Source organism: Apis florea, unplaced genomic scaffold, assembly GCF_048593485.1.
Source record: "Apis florea isolate Af1SG1 unplaced genomic scaffold, ASM4859348v1 contig_3813_pilon, whole genome shotgun sequence".
In the NCBI taxonomy this organism is placed as follows: domain Eukaryota; kingdom Metazoa; phylum Arthropoda; class Insecta; order Hymenoptera; family Apidae; genus Apis; species Apis florea.
The window spans coordinates 592580-608264 of record NW_028256869.1 but is presented as its reverse complement, the minus strand read 5'-3'; the positions used below and the strand labels follow the sequence as shown (position 1 = coordinate 608264).

The 15685-nt window shown below is 23.0% G+C and overlaps 4 protein-coding genes and 1 long non-coding RNA gene across 8 annotated transcripts; 4 read left to right on the top strand and 1 right to left on the bottom strand.

The window, feature by feature from the left end:
* The first annotated feature begins 1909 nt into the window (after positions 1 to 1909).
* On the top strand, positions 1910 to 2963 carry LOC147656087 (uncharacterized). The gene is made up of 2 exons (XR_015295061.1): positions 1910 to 2129; positions 2292 to 2963. It is a non-coding gene; the product is annotated as an uncharacterized LOC147656087 (long non-coding RNA).
* On the bottom strand, positions 2874 to 5954 carry LOC100863550 (beta-catenin-like protein 1). 2 transcript variants are annotated; one of them, XM_012493465.3, is made up of 10 exons: positions 5844 to 5954; positions 5599 to 5727; positions 5101 to 5480; positions 4686 to 5017; positions 4375 to 4598; positions 4043 to 4225; positions 3813 to 3960; positions 3580 to 3746; positions 3280 to 3463; positions 2874 to 3217 (listed from the first exon to the last, which is right to left on the bottom strand). In XM_012493465.3, exons 2-10 carry the CDS (start codon positions 5626 to 5628, stop codon positions 3129 to 3131), a joined length of 1737 nt encoding a protein of 578 aa, XP_012348919.2. In that variant the 5' UTR covers positions 5629 to 5727; positions 5844 to 5954; the 3' UTR covers positions 2874 to 3128. The 2 variants fall into 2 exon arrangements, with proteins under 2 accessions (XP_012348919.2, XP_086773263.1); XM_086917137.1 differs by lacking the exon at positions 5844 to 5954 and having other exon boundaries at positions 5690 to 5727.
* Membrin (Golgi SNAP receptor complex member 2) lies at positions 5859 to 7434 on the top strand. Its single transcript, XM_086917138.1, has 3 exons — positions 5859 to 6009; positions 6090 to 6312; positions 6411 to 7434. Exons 2-3 carry the CDS (start codon positions 6173 to 6175, stop codon positions 6907 to 6909), a joined length of 639 nt encoding a protein of 212 aa, XP_086773264.1. The 5' UTR covers positions 5859 to 6009; positions 6090 to 6172; the 3' UTR covers positions 6910 to 7434.
* On the top strand, positions 7292 to 9395 carry LOC100863983 (cytochrome c oxidase assembly factor 6 homolog). Of its 2 annotated transcripts, none has more exons than XM_086917139.1 (5): positions 7292 to 7659; positions 8053 to 8142; positions 8340 to 8481; positions 8630 to 8691; positions 9145 to 9395. In XM_086917139.1, the coding sequence occupies exons 3-5, from the start codon at positions 8341 to 8343 to the stop codon at positions 9239 to 9241; spliced, it is 300 nt and encodes a 99-aa protein (XP_086773265.1). In that variant the 5' UTR covers positions 7292 to 7659; positions 8053 to 8142; position 8340; the 3' UTR covers positions 9242 to 9395. The 2 variants fall into 2 exon arrangements, with proteins under 2 accessions (XP_086773265.1, XP_086773266.1); XM_086917140.1 differs by having other exon boundaries at positions 7305 to 7462.
* Positions 9266 to 14517, top strand: LOC100870720 (uncharacterized). 2 transcript variants are annotated; one of them, XM_086917134.1, is made up of 7 exons: positions 9266 to 9403; positions 9515 to 10398; positions 10488 to 11253; positions 11330 to 11711; positions 11789 to 11931; positions 12020 to 12171; positions 12233 to 14517. In XM_086917134.1, exons 1-7 carry the CDS (start codon positions 9326 to 9328, stop codon positions 14466 to 14468), a joined length of 4641 nt encoding a protein of 1546 aa, XP_086773260.1. In that variant the 5' UTR covers positions 9266 to 9325; the 3' UTR covers positions 14469 to 14517. The 2 variants fall into 2 exon arrangements, with proteins under 2 accessions (XP_086773260.1, XP_086773261.1); XM_086917135.1 differs by lacking the exon at positions 9266 to 9403 and having other exon boundaries at positions 10089 to 10201; positions 10287 to 10398.
* Positions 14518 to 15685: the final 1168 nt, after the last annotated feature.

The window sequence follows — 15685 nt, the reverse complement described above, 5'->3', positions numbered from 1 at the left end:
ATTTACAATTATTCTCTGCTTCATTTATGATTCAATCTTTTCATTTCTGTCGAAAAAATTTCAAATTTAATTAATTGGTAAATCTGAAAATTTTAATTTAAAAAATATCAATGTAAGATTTTATATACAACTTTACATTTGATTTTCATCGTAAAAATAGCTTTTATATAACTATAAAAATTTCTTCTTTTTTACCCCTCTTCTGATAACACACAATTACAAAAGTAATCAAACTATAACAGAAATAATTATAGCATCTTTTGGAAAAAAAATACTCAGAATTTGTAATCATTAATTCCAATTTAATTTAAAAGATGAAATTCATGCATATCTTCTAAATTTAATTCAAATTTTTTGATTTTTTATTCAAATTGCCTTATTTTTAATTGTATGTTTCAAATAAAAAAATACAATACAATTAGAAAAGAAAAAAAATTTTAACATCAATTATATTAAAGAAAATAACCTTGAATGACATGTATTTAATAAAAGTAGCTTCAATAATCACGTGACGAATGTTGCTTCGCAGCACGTGCACATAACAACAAATCGAAAGGAGCAATGTTACGTCATCGATACACAGCAGGTACGCAATCGCGAAATTGGCTTTAATAGTAAAGACGGTGTTCAACTGGAGTTACGAGACAACAAGAAACCTTATGAACGAGAATTGTCCAATGTTCATTATATACACAAGCAATATTCAAAAAATCCAAATAGTGTACATGATGTATAATTATTAAAATCACATAAATAAATATTATAAATAAATTTAAAATGATATAATTTTATAATAAAGTTTATAATAAATTACCGGAATGCTAATTTCTATTGTCAAATATTTGATACCAATTAAATTATAAAAATTATTGTATAAATTTTAATTATTTAATATCTTGTTTTTTTTCTGCTTTTTTTTTTATGATGAATAAAACTTCATTTTTAGACTACACGACATCGTAAAAAATGATTATTTTAGGAATACGATGTAAGAAACGAATTAATAGAAAATATAATATTTTATATTATATATATAATTTTTTCATATTATATGATTAAATGGGTAATCTCCTTGATTGTTTTGTAAAATTTTATAATAAATATTAAAATTTAATTTATAATGTATGAAATTATAATTAATTATAACAAGATTATTTTATAGATACCGATAGTCATAAATACTGATTTTTGGAAATTTTTTCTTTTAAATATACATGCTGTATAAATAGATATAATCAGTATAATGTATACAGAAAAAGGAAAATGTAAAGATTAAATCATATAGATATATATTATGATGAACTATGTATCAGAATATTTTCTAAATATCAAATGTCAAATATTGAAAAATTATTGATAACTCAGTTTTAATTTTTTGAATCAAAATAATGCTTTCGCAAAAATGTTTTCACACGTGCGTACGCACACTCCAAATCAGAACACGATATCAATCAATAACATGCATGAATTAATAAAAAATAAGGGATAAAATTGACAGATGACATACCGTAGTTGCTTCCTCGAAGAAATCGACACTTTCTTGCAGTAATTTTCTTCAAATTCAGTCTATTATAATTGCAGCACAAAAAGATGCACAAAATTATCACTCGCGTCATTCACGGGTATTGTTTTTCTTTAGCATATTTGTCACGAATGTTTTTGATTTTACACGTCAAAATGTAAAACGTGAAATCAAAAAAAAAAACAGCAAAAACACCGCGAACCGGCTAATGTAACCAACAACCGCACCTCCGAAGCTTGCAACAGCAAACTGGCTTGTCTCGTGCAGCAAACTTTCATGTAAGGGCGCAGCACGCGCTTCTATTGGTAGGCAGTTGCGTGGCTAAGCCAATCGCGATCGATCGTTCACCGAACATTGACCCCCCCCTCCCTAAATATATCATAACATATTTCTGTTTGGTACCACATTCAGAACAGAAAGCTAATGTACAATATGTGAAAAACAAAAATTTTGAACGCGTAATTAAAGCTAACTGTAAAACTCAGTTAATTAAACTTTTCTTCTTAATTTTACTAAGTATATAATTATAGTTGAACTATGAAGACAGTGCCACGATTAAGCATATTAATTGAGAGCGCATGCGTCCACGTGGATCACCATGGTTACGGTAAGTCTGAGAGAAAACGCGCGTATTTTTTTTAATAATATCAATTATAAATTTAACAAAATAAATATTAGATTTAATCATAAATATAAGTTTTTTTGATTATTTTATACATGTTAAAGTATAACTTACATGTTTAATATATTTATATATTTTTCATTTTAGTTCGTATTATGTACATCGAGTTATTGACGGGTTATTTTAAATATTATAAAGAATTAAATAAAACGTAGAATTTTCACTTACTTGGCAGACGATGAACTCGAAATAAGAAAAATATTTCTGACAATGAAATATATCGCCATGATCATTAAATCGGTGAAAGTACTTCACATAGCCGCTATTCACGACAAATTTTTCATAAAATCCAAATTTTTTCCTACGATAGCAACTCTTCCATAAACAGTCTGATAATAAAATTTCTCCGTAATAATTTTGGAAGTTATAAACGGTATCTTCCGATTCGTATGGACGGACAATGTCGGTTAAACTTGGGACTATCTTGTTCAAAACTGACATGATACGAACAATGACGACTTGTGATCACTGCTTTATTTTCACCCATTTTATTAACGTACATCTATGATATCGTTACGAAATATTTCATCAATGGGTGAAAAAATTCTGTGTTGAAGAATTAAAATAAATTATAAATTTTGAGTACAAATTTCACGCTATCGTACACTATAGTATTATTAATCATATAGTTTGATATGAAGTAATTAAAACAATAAAATTATCGATTAATTACGCATAATTTGAAGTAACGCGTACTTCACAATTTATTTGCACATAAAATAAAAATTTGTTAAAATATATGACACTCGTTTAATTTTTTACAAACGTTTTTTTTTTTAATCCTTGTATATAAAAATGAATGTTTTGATTTATTTAATTTACACATGTTATTAAATGTTCATATAATAAGACTACTATTATGGGAAAAAATTTTAAAATTGCAGAAAACTTTAAATTTTTAAATCCTTCATTAAAAAGTATACATCAAAATTTATCAATTAATTGCAATATGTGTTGTTGCTCTGCTTCTCTCCATTCTGAATCTCCAGCATCGCCAAGATTTCCTGCATATTCTAATAAAAAATAGTAAAATTAAACATATATAACAGTTAAAAATTATGATAAAAGAACATACCTCGCATAATATGTCTTATTGTTTTGAGGGATGCCCTCCTTTGAGCTAAAATTCGTGTAACTCGTTGTTTTACTGCTGGTGGACAACCAGTACATGCTTCTAACAAAACATAATCTACCAATTGTAAAATAAATAATCCACTATCCAATCTTCTTAAATATGATTCTTCTTCATCTTCATCTTCCTATAATTGCAATATAATTAAACATATTGTAATTAATATATTTATATATGTTTACTTTAAAGTTACTACTTTAAAAAAAATATTAATTTAAAAATTTATATTTTCCTTTTTCTAACCTTTGTATTTTTTTCAACTTCCTCTACTTTTTCAAGATATTTAAAATGAAGCTCCATTAATCTATCTACTTTTTCGTAATCATTTTCCGTGAATTTACTCAACAACCTTTGGCGTTGTTGTCCTTTACAGTTCCTTAGCATACTTGCTATAATTGATATTACATGTTCTACAATGACAATAAATATATATAATTTGTAAAAATAACATAAAAACTATCTTCTTTTTTTATTACCTTCATGTTCTTCTGCAGTAAGCATTCTCTTTCTATTTTTTGTTGGCGTTTTCATGAATAAAGGAAATATTGTTCTTAATCCAAGAATATCAACAAATTTACTGCAATTATCTTTTCCATCTGGTCCATTCATTGCATGATCTAATACCTGGAACATATTATTTAAATTATTTAATAAAACTAACTACATAAAATGTACTACTACATAAAAATTCTAATTTAATAATTACTTTAAGAGAACCATTCCTAGACATTTTTTTTTCTCGCAACATTAAATTCATAAGTTGCAATCCTTCTCCTCTTAAAAATCTATCTCTGTTTACAGTTGCCATGAGACTTGAACATAATACATTAAATAAATTTTCCATCATTTCTTGCTCTTCTGCCGTTTGAGGATCATGTCTTTTATAGTACTAACAGAACAAAATTTATTTAAAAAACAGACATGAAAAAAGTAAAAAAATATGTACTATATATATATATATAATAAATATAATAAAATATATATATATAATTAAAAACATATATATATATATATATATTATGTTTTTAAATTACATACTGCTAATTGTTGTAATAATACATCAATTCCATCAAGTTCACCAAGAAGTAATCTATTTTCTGGCGTATTTTGCAATAGAATAGATAAAAGTTCACTAGCATAAAGTTTATTTGCATCAAATGGTGTTTTTGCTTTAATTCTTCTTAGAAGCCATTGCATTAATCCTTGTTTTCCTGCATCCGCACATAATTCTGGTCTAAATTCTAATAAATTCTCAAAAATAGCTGAAAAAATCAACATATTTTGTATATACAAGAATTATAGAAGAAATTATAGAAGAATAAATTTATATTAAGAATTTGTAATAATACCTAAAGTATTATAAACTCCATCACTTTCTTCCTTTACTGATTCATCCAATCTTTCTAAATTTTGCACAAGAAGAGCACAAACTTGTTGTTCCAATAAAGCATCAATCAATGTATCAGCACCTTCTTGGCTTTCGTGTAAAATATCTACATCTGTTAGTTCTTGCAAAAGATCCACTACACCAACTGCTATGTCTGTATTTTCATGAGATAATAATTCAAGTAATGAAGGTACAGCACCTAATTCTACCATCAAAGGATATAAGTCTGGATTAGTTGCAACAACATGAATTTCTTGAAGAGTTTCATGTAATTCCACTTCTGATTCTATAAATCTAAAAAATTAAAATTATTTCTTAGTTTCATATTTTTAATTTAATCTTTTATGTTTATGCTACATCATTTGAAAATAATATACTTTTCTGGTTGATCAGGAAATTTTACTCTCATTTCTTGATTTCTAAGTGCTCTTTTTTCAAATAAAAGAACCATTCTCTTTAATGTTGCTTCATCTAATGCTTCTATTTCTGGAGCTTCAGTCTCTACATATTTTAAAATATCTTGTTTTTCTTTCTCTGTAAGCTGTGGTTCAACTACATCATTTGCTGGTGAAGGTAAAGCAGCTCTGATAGGTGTAGGAGGTTCATTGCTTCTAACTGGGGTCATTTCAATTTCTCTTGGTTGCCTTTGACGTGCATGATATGGAGTTTTAATTACTCTTTTTGGTTTCTTAGCATTTTCCCATTCATCTTCATCATCTTCTTCTCCTGCTATTGGTCTCTTTGGTGTGTTTGGTGGCTATATAAAACAAATACAGAAATTAAATATAATAAAAAATATCTTACTCTTATATTTAGGTTAAAATTTTAGATAATAACAATTTCGAAACATATCATAAATGTTTTGTTAAACGTACTTTGTATGACAATAATTCACCGATATCCATTTATAAAAACAATAGTTTTCTTTTTTGAAGAAATTAAATGTAACAAATATTATTTATTTACCACTCTCAGTCAATATACATCATGTTATAAGTAAATCACTGTAAATTAAAAAAAATTATAATATATTATAATATATTATAAAAATCACATAAAACTTTAATAAATTAATTAATTTTTTAATTATATTTATAAATATAAATTTCATGTCACTTACAAAAATATGTCCTACATACGATTCAAACCTAAAGATGTCAGTAGTTTTCATTCATTCAAGCAGAAGATATTATTTCACATTTGATTAGAAATAAGAAAATTTAATATTTTTCTATAATTATATAAATAAAAAATATTATCAAACTTTATTATTTTTTTAATATATTGTAATGTTCTTCATAGTTTTTGATATTTTTTTTTTTATATTATTAAATTATTGAATAGATTTTGATAAGTACTGTTACAGATATCTTACCTGACAATATTTATACATACACGTCATAACTTACGCGAATGTTAAAAGACGAATGAAATTATTTATTAATAAATATGGAACCATTATATCATCAAACAAACAAATTAGTACAGGAAACTCAGCATCTTTTCTCACAACTTGAGAAAAAGACGCTTAACCTAGATGTTAAAGAAATAGAAAACAGTATAGAATCAAAGATAAATCTCATCAACAGGTAGTTACTTAAAAAAACTTTTATTTTTTTTAAATAAAAATTGTACAAATAATTTATAGATCCATTTAACAAAATGATATATCATTTTATGTTTTCAGTAATTGTGAAAAATTAGATGTGTTATGTCTCAAGGGTCCTATATTTCAAAGGCAAAATGCTAAGATGCGTGTAGATCAATTAAAATATGATAGCCGTCATCTCACAGCTGCTTTAAATTCTTGGAGAAATAAAATTATTAAAAAACAAAGAGAAGAAGCTGAAAGAGAAGCATTATTATCTAGAACATTTACTACAAATGATCATGTTGATATTATGATAGATCATAATGTACAACATAATTATAGTTTGAAAAATGCAATTTATGGTGTAGATGATCTTCTTCAAAGTGGAAGTAGTATTTTAGATAGTTTGAAATCACAAAGAATAACTTTAAAAGGGGCTCATAAAAGATTAATAGATATTGGAAATACATTAGGACTTTCACAAACTACAATGAGACTAATAGAAAAAAGAGCAAGGCAAGATGGATTTATTTTAGTTGGTGGAATGTTATTTACATGCCTTGTTATAGTTTTAGTTATAATTTATCTTACATAGAAAATAATTTTCTATTATATATAGGATGATGCAATTAACAATATTAGTTACTAAGCAGTTATTTCTAAAATTATATACAAAAATTTGACATGTTTTTATTATATGAAAAATACATTTGAATTAATAATGTTGAATGCCTCATCCTTACTTATTAGATTGAATGTTGCATTATAAATTTGAAATTTTTAATTGTTGCTAATTATAATATATATTAATAAATTTGTATACAATAAAATAAGAATGATACATACATCTAAGTATTATATAAATTTAGTAATTCAGTTATTAATTTTATTATAATTACTAATTTATTATCACTTGATAAAAAAATTTAGTTAGAAAGAAATCATATTCTTAAAAACCATGAATTAATTTACAGATTGGCAACACTGATTCTATTTTATTTAATGTGTACATGTGAGAATATTAAATATAAAATATTATAAAAGTATTTACTTACATGTGCTTAATTTGTATGATATTTCAATAAAAATTAAGTTTTTTTATTATAATTTAAATAATAAACTTTTCTTTTTGAGTACACAAAACTAAGGTAATAAAATCATGCTTACAAGAATATTATAACTGATAGTGAAAATTTCATAATATGTTTCATTATAAAGTAAAGAATAAAATGTATGTATATATATTTTTAATTTAAAAAGTAAAAAAAGAAAATATCGTGAATAAAAATTTAAATAATTTCATGTAGAATATTTGTTAGTTTATCACAAGAAAACTAATAGACAGGTTAGTTTCAATAGTTTTATAGACTTTTTATTAGAATAAGAACAAAATAATTTTATAATTTATATAAAAACAATAATATATAAATTATAAATTTCAATTTATTTATTTTATTTTTTCTATGTATTTTATCATACTAAAAAATTTTTAAAATATATAATAATAAAATTAAATTTTATTTTTTTCTAAATAATCTAAAGTATTTCGGATTTAATAAATTAAAAAATTGTTAAATTATATTCCTAAAAATATTAAATTTATGAATGTATAAACAGAATTTTTTCTATGATTTTTAACACATGAATTATACATATGCACAAAATTATACTTTAAGTGTAGTAAGTAAGCTTATATAATCATTTTATTTTATTTTAAGATTGTTATTTTTGATTCTAGATTATCTTAAAATAAGTTTATGATATATTTAGAATTTATAAGTGAAAATTTTCATCGATTTATTTAAAACTTTCAAAACATTTAATATAGGTAAGTGTAACTTACATTTTTTTATTTTCAATATTCTAATTTCCAGTTTCGCTAAATAAAAATTTATTTACGAAGTTTTGAAATTTAAATATATATAATAATACTTAATACCTAATACTTAATAAAAAAAATAAAAATAAGAAATTAAATAATTTAATTAATTATAGATATAATAATTAAATATTCAATTATTTTAGGATGTCTTTTCCAAGTAAAGAAGATCGTACAAAATGTTGGAATCATAGAGATGAATATTGGAAGTGTCTTGATGATGGTAAAACAGAAATAGATTGTAAGAAATTTAGAGATCAGTATGAAAAATTCTGTCCTGCATTATGGGTAAGTTATGTACTATAAATCAATATTATTTTAATAATTAAAAGCCAACAATATTATAGCTTTCAGTTCATTAATAATATAAGAGTAAAAAATAATTTTATCAATTTATCTTTCTTTCATTAAATTTTTTTTTTTATTACTTTACTAGGTAAAACACTTTGATCGTAAGAGAGAGTACTTGAAATTCAAAGAGCAGCTAGAACAAGGGGGGTATGTTCCTGAAGAACAAAATACAAGATAAAATATAATATAAATAATATAAACTAATTTAGCTATTGTAATTTATAATTTATTATAATTCATCTAATAGTTATTGAACTGTTTCTGAATTAAGTTTTCTTATTTTTATTACTTATAATAAAAAAACTACAAGTAATATAATATTGTCTTTTTATATGATGTGATAAACCTTAATCCATTATATTAAAAAAAAATGATTTGTTTTTTCTTTTCAATCATTTTGCTATATAGATTTTTATGCAAAAGCAAATTTTATGGCTGTTGAATAATATGCTTGTTTAAATCAATAATTAATTATCTTTTGAATTTTTAAACGTTTTATGGCTTTGCAGGAATTAATTATTAATTTTTATTTTTAAATTTAATTTTTTGATACTTAGAAAAAAAACTTTAAAAAATGACATTATTACATATTAATTGCAGGACATGCAGCCTTGATGGAAACAAAACAGATGCAACTGCACAAACTTCAAAAGCAGTTTTTAATTTTCAAACAACAAATACAAATTCATATGAATAGGGAACAAATATAAATGTATATATATAATATGTACAATTATTAAATTGAATCTTCTTTTTCTGAATTATATATAACAATAACAAAATGTGTACAAAAAATATGGAATTGAATTATGTAATCAAAGAATTGAAAACATGTACAGAAGATACCACTATTTTCAGAGTTAGTATTTTTTGATTTCATTAGTTTAGCTCTTATCTTAATTAACATCTATTATATTTATATTATTCTAAGCATGAAGCATTATTTTGAATTTATTGTTTTTTTTTTTAGAAATTGATAAACTTTACTTCATCATGCACAAAATCCTGGGATGATGAATATTTGAAACAATGGCAACCAGTCCTTATATATATCATAGAAATTTTTATTCCAAATATAGAAACAAAAAGAGAAAAAATTCTATTGGCTTCTCACACATTTTTTGCTTTATTATCAATGCAATCTTCTTTGGTTCTTTTAAAAGAAATTTTTATAAATCTTTTAGATTCTAAACATAATGAAGTACATATTTTCGGTAAAAAATATGATATCACTGAATTAGAACTGTTTAAATTGATTTGCGCTTATGGATATTTACAAGTTAATCGTAACGAAATATATTTTGATGATATTTGTTTACTTATTTTTAATCTTATATTCGAACATTGTATAAAATATACTAAACATTCTTATTTTGCATATAAAATATTATATATGTGCTTGCAAAGAACCATGAATACAAGTTTTTGGAGTACATATTCAGAATTAGAGCAAAAACTTGAAACAATTATTTTTTCAAATTGGTGTAATGCTATTAATGATATAAGTAAGCAAAATTCAATGCTTATTTTTAATATGTATCTGAAAATTATGGAAAAAAAGTATAATGGATATTTGGAATATTTGTTTAAACATTGTGTTAATACAATTTCTTGGCAAAATGAATTAAAGTATGATATACTTGCAGAAATATGCGAAGTTTGTAATCAAACTAAAATTATTACATCTCATGACTTTTTACTTTCTTTATGTACTAGTCTAACGAAATATTATTTGCGTTCAGCGGGTACAAAAGTTTATATTGCTATTGTAAAAAAATTAAACGAAAATGAATGGAAAGAAGCATTTGGACATATAATAAACTATCTCTTTCATCATTGGGAATCATCAGAGAAGTAAGTTGATTTATTAAATTTTTAATAACTTAACTTAATAAAAAATTGAAGTATAAATATATAATTAAATAATGGATATTTAATTACAGTCAAAATCATAATGCTCTTCAGTTACTTTGTAAGCATTGGCTTGAACCAATTATTAAAAAGTACAGAAATCTTTTACCTTATTTATGGAATTTTATCATAGATATAAAAGAACATTTTTTACGTTCACATCTTCAAAAAATAGCTTGTGAAATGCATATTGATCTTCCAGAACAAGCAGGCATTGAATGTTATATAAATCATAATAATGAAATTGTAAGATTGAATGGATTTGCCATAAATTGTTATGAAATAATTAAATTATATAAGGAAAATAAAGATCAATTTTTTATAACAAGAAATTTTCTATGGCTTAATGCAAATAGCACAACAATTTACATGAGAAATGGAATTGTAAAATATTTTAAAATATTTTACATTAATATTTTAAAAATGTGTGATAATAATCCAGATTCTATATATGATATATATTATATCACAAATTGGTTGCACGAATTTTTTTTAGATTGTTTTGAAATTGGTTCTTGTTATCAAAGAAAAATTCTTGGTTTAAACTTATATAAAGCCATACTTTCATTTACTGATGAATATATTATAAATAAGTCTAAGAATGTAGAAAATATTTCATGTATGTTATTTCTGAAAAAAAATTTAATAACAACTGAAAATTGGAAATTTACAAATAGAAAAAGTTTATTTATTTTATTAAAACTTGTACTAGACTCTACACTTGATGTTAAACAATTATCTACTTCTATTATTCTTAATTATTTCGATAAAAATATTTTATCTGATACAGAAAAAGAGGTAAGAAATTATTCATCTTTCGTTTAATTGATATTTTATCAATGTTTTTTCTTTAATGAAAAAAATATTAATTTAGATATTATTTCATACGGCATTAAAACATTGCAATTCTCCTAAATTCTATGAAATTGAAAGTGGTGCAGCTCTTATATCAATTTTAATAATGTGGTTGCCTCTGAATTTTTTACATAATGATTGTAATAATTATTTAAAATACTCATATTTCTTATATAATGAAGCTGCAAGTCAATTAATGCAAATGAAAAAAGATATATTAAAGGCAATTGTTCAGAATAAACCATTTTATGGTATGATGACTGCCTTATTAAATATTACTTTTCAAAATAATCGAGAAAATTTTAATATAAGTATCGAATTTATTGAAAAAATATTATATCTGTTGGAAGATGCTATAGATTTCTTTTTATATATATTTTCTTCAAAATCTGAAAATAAAGGTATTTTATTTTATTTCAATTAAAATTTATTTGAAAAATGTTTGTGTTTTTGAATGAAATTGTAATTGAATCTATAGAATATTCATCATCATTTGCGGAAATGGGATTAGCGATTAATGAAACAATTAGAAATAGTGAAATAAACAATCTCAATTTTGATGATTTAAGTTTAACTCCTGCACATCAAGTACTTATTTCTTGCATTTGGATGTCTTTAAAGGTAAAAATCTTAATCTTTATTGTAAAATCTTATTTTTTTCAACAAATAAATGTATAATAAAAATAAAATAATGATTTTTTTTATTCAGGTATCCTGTGAAATAGCTTGCGAAATAGGTATATTAATGTATTCCTATGATATTATTAAACGTTCCGCTAATATTATTATTACTGTATTACTTAGATGTAGACATAAAGGAGTAGTAGAAGCTGCTGGTACAGCAATAGCACAATTAACAAGGTATAATTTAATTCAATAATTTAATTTAAAAAATTAAATTATCTTATTTTCTTAATTTCAGATATTTATGCAAACAAGCTAAATATTCTAATTTACCAAAAAAATACATATTACGTATAATGGAAAATGATTCTATGCATTCTTTAAATATTACAAGAAGGGCTGCTGGATTATCAATAATGTTTTATAAAATAGTTGTTAGTGACGATAGACGAGAAAAGCCTCTTTTACATTTTGCAGTACAAAAATTATTAGATCTGCTTGATAATATTTCAGACATAAATTTAAAAAGCATAGAATCTCAACATGATTCTCCGTGGGCAAGATATTTGCATTTTTTAAAGACTTTAGTAGCTGATAAAGAATTACATGCACAATTAATGCCATACATGGAAAAAATTTCATTAACTTGTTTCAGATATTTAGAATCTGAAATATGGACTATCAGAAATGCAAGTCTACAATTATTTGGTGCTATAATTTCAAGATTAACAGGACAAAATTATAATGATACATTAGATTTTGGAAATGGTTATTCAATTAATCATTTTGTTACACATTATCCTGTGCTTGCAGATCATATTATGAAAGAATTATATAAATTTTCGTTCACATTTAGAAGATTTTCTACTACTTTATATTTACATTCGAATATCGTACATATTCTTATACTTCTCTCGAAATTTTCAAGTAGTGCTTGCAATTTAATTGATTATTCTTCACAAAAATATGTATCAAAATTAAAATATTTACTTTTTATGTTACTTGAAAATCCTGTTTTATATGTTAGACTTTTAGCTGCAAAAGCATACGCAGCATTAACAAATTTTTTACAAATTGAATTTGAATTTAAGAAATTGAAGTGCAATGTCTCTTCATGTAAAAATATTAATTTAATCCATGGTTATTTATTAACTATGAAATTTTTGAAAGAAAAATTATTTTTTGAAGTTGAAAATATAAATTCATATTTAGATGTTAAACAATATAGAAATCATGAATTAAAGAAATCTACAGAACTGTTACGATATAAAAAAATATTACAACTTTGGAGCAATGTGTCTAAAGAAGAAAATAATTTACAGATTTGTTACATATTAGAAACGCTATTTTTAGAATTAAACAAATTTATTTCCGATGAGATATCTGATAAAGATATATTTACTTTTAACGAAAATATATATTTACTCTCTTCTGAAAAGATAAAACCAGGATTTTTTCAATTTATCGATGTTTCTATAAAGTTATACGTTGATTATATAAATCGAACAAATAATATTGATATTGATATTTTACATAAAATTTTAAACTCTCCTTGCATTGATCAAAGTATTTCTTTTTTAAATCATGTGTCACATTGCATTTCAATCTTAAAGATTGTCCTTAAATATTTCTCATCTGATGAATTTATCATTCATAACGAATTACTTTTAAAAGCAATGATAAATTATGTTTTAAAGACATTAAAACATTTACCATTACTTGATATAAATGAATTAGACATTGAAAATATAATAAAAAATTTATTTAATGAAAAATTAGAAATTAAAAAATATTCTGATTTATGGACTTTAAGATGTGTGTTAATAATTTTTTCCCGAAATGAATTTATGATAAATGAAATAATATCTCATGCACTTAGTTTAAGTATTCACGAAGAAGAATATATGAGACAAATTGCAGTTGAATTTATACAATTTGCGATTTATAGATTTTCAGAGTTAACAAATAAAAATAAATTGACTGTTTTACATTGTTGCTTAATTTTACTGAAGGATGAAATTGCGGAAATACGTGAAATTATTGCAGAAAATTTAAAAACATATGTCCTAGAGACAATTAATAGTGAATACAGTATTTTAAAGCATAATGAACATATATATCAAAAATTATTATCAGAAGTGATGCTTGAAAAACTAAATTTTCCTACAAATAGTGATATGAATTTTTTTTTCATAAAATTATTCACTCATAATATTAAATATTTTGATAGTAATACTGTTATTGAAAATCCTTTTTATCATGATGATAATTCCTTTTATAGAGAAAAATCAAAATTTTTAAATCTTTGTTTTCATTACATCAAACAAAAAAGTTATATTAATTGTTCTTTAAAAGATGACATGATAGAATACAATAACAAAAAATATATAGAGGTTCTAAATATAATTAAAACAAAATATCAATTACAAAAAAAATGTTGTTTCAATGATACTAATTTAGAAAATATTTTAAATACTAAATATGTAAATTATTTATTAAAGAAACAAAAAATTGTATTACAGAATTATAAGTAATAATATATAATGTACAATTCTAATGGAATAAACATAAGTAATAACTAAATATGTATTTTTTATAATTAGACTTATAATTTCTGTTAAGGTATCTAAATAAATGCTTTTTAACCCATCAAAATACACAAGAGATATTTAATAGTCTTGAATAAATACATCTGTACACTTTACGGACATATGAATGTGTACACATTCACAAAGCATATAACTTTATATTTACATTATGCTACATATTAATTGTCTTAAAATATTAGAAAATTTTGAATAATTATATCTCCCATTCCTTATACTTCATCATATCATCTATAATATATCTTTATATGATGTAATTAAATATAATATATTAAATTTATTGTAATATTGTTTATGTTAATTTAATTTTTTAAATTGTTAAATTAAAAATTTTTTGTTGTCCGTACAAGTTAAAAGTATTGTAATAGCAATGTGCTTTATGAATTATCCAAATCTTATACAAACAATCTAATAATTGATATATATATATATATATTATATTATATATTATATATATATATATAATTACAAAAATGTGATTTCAAAATTAATTTGGGTATTAAGCAGATTTATTTTTTTTAAAAAACATTTATTCGCTAACTGCGCATCATTCTCTAATTAAATGCATTCGTAATTAAATTAGTATTGAAGAAAGAAGTTATTTTTAGCGGAACAAGAGATCATCCACCTAGCAAAATATTTGAAAGTCACTTCCTCCTTCAATTTTAAATTATGAAAGCTTATATTTAATAATGTATTTGAACACTACGCTTCATGCGTTTGTGTGCGAAAGAATTGCACATATTAGAACTAAGCGATTTAAGAAATAATAAAAAACGATCAGAACATAACAGATTATTTTCCATAAAATGACATTAAAATTATTTTTGTTTTGTATTAATATATAATGTAAAATGCTTTCTATGTAATTCATAAAAGATTTAAATATTTTACAATCATTCAATTATCACTTGAATGAAATATTATATTAAAACAAAAAAAATTAAATAACTTGTTACTCGCTTCTGATCGCACTATATATATATATATATATATATTATATATATATATATATTTTTTTTGAATTTGAGAACTATTTGTCTGGTACGTTCCAGCCAATCTTCGTGATATGTTGCTAATGATTATAGTAAATTTCTTTGGTGATCATTGCTATTTACATCGATGTTTATATAATAATTTCTAAA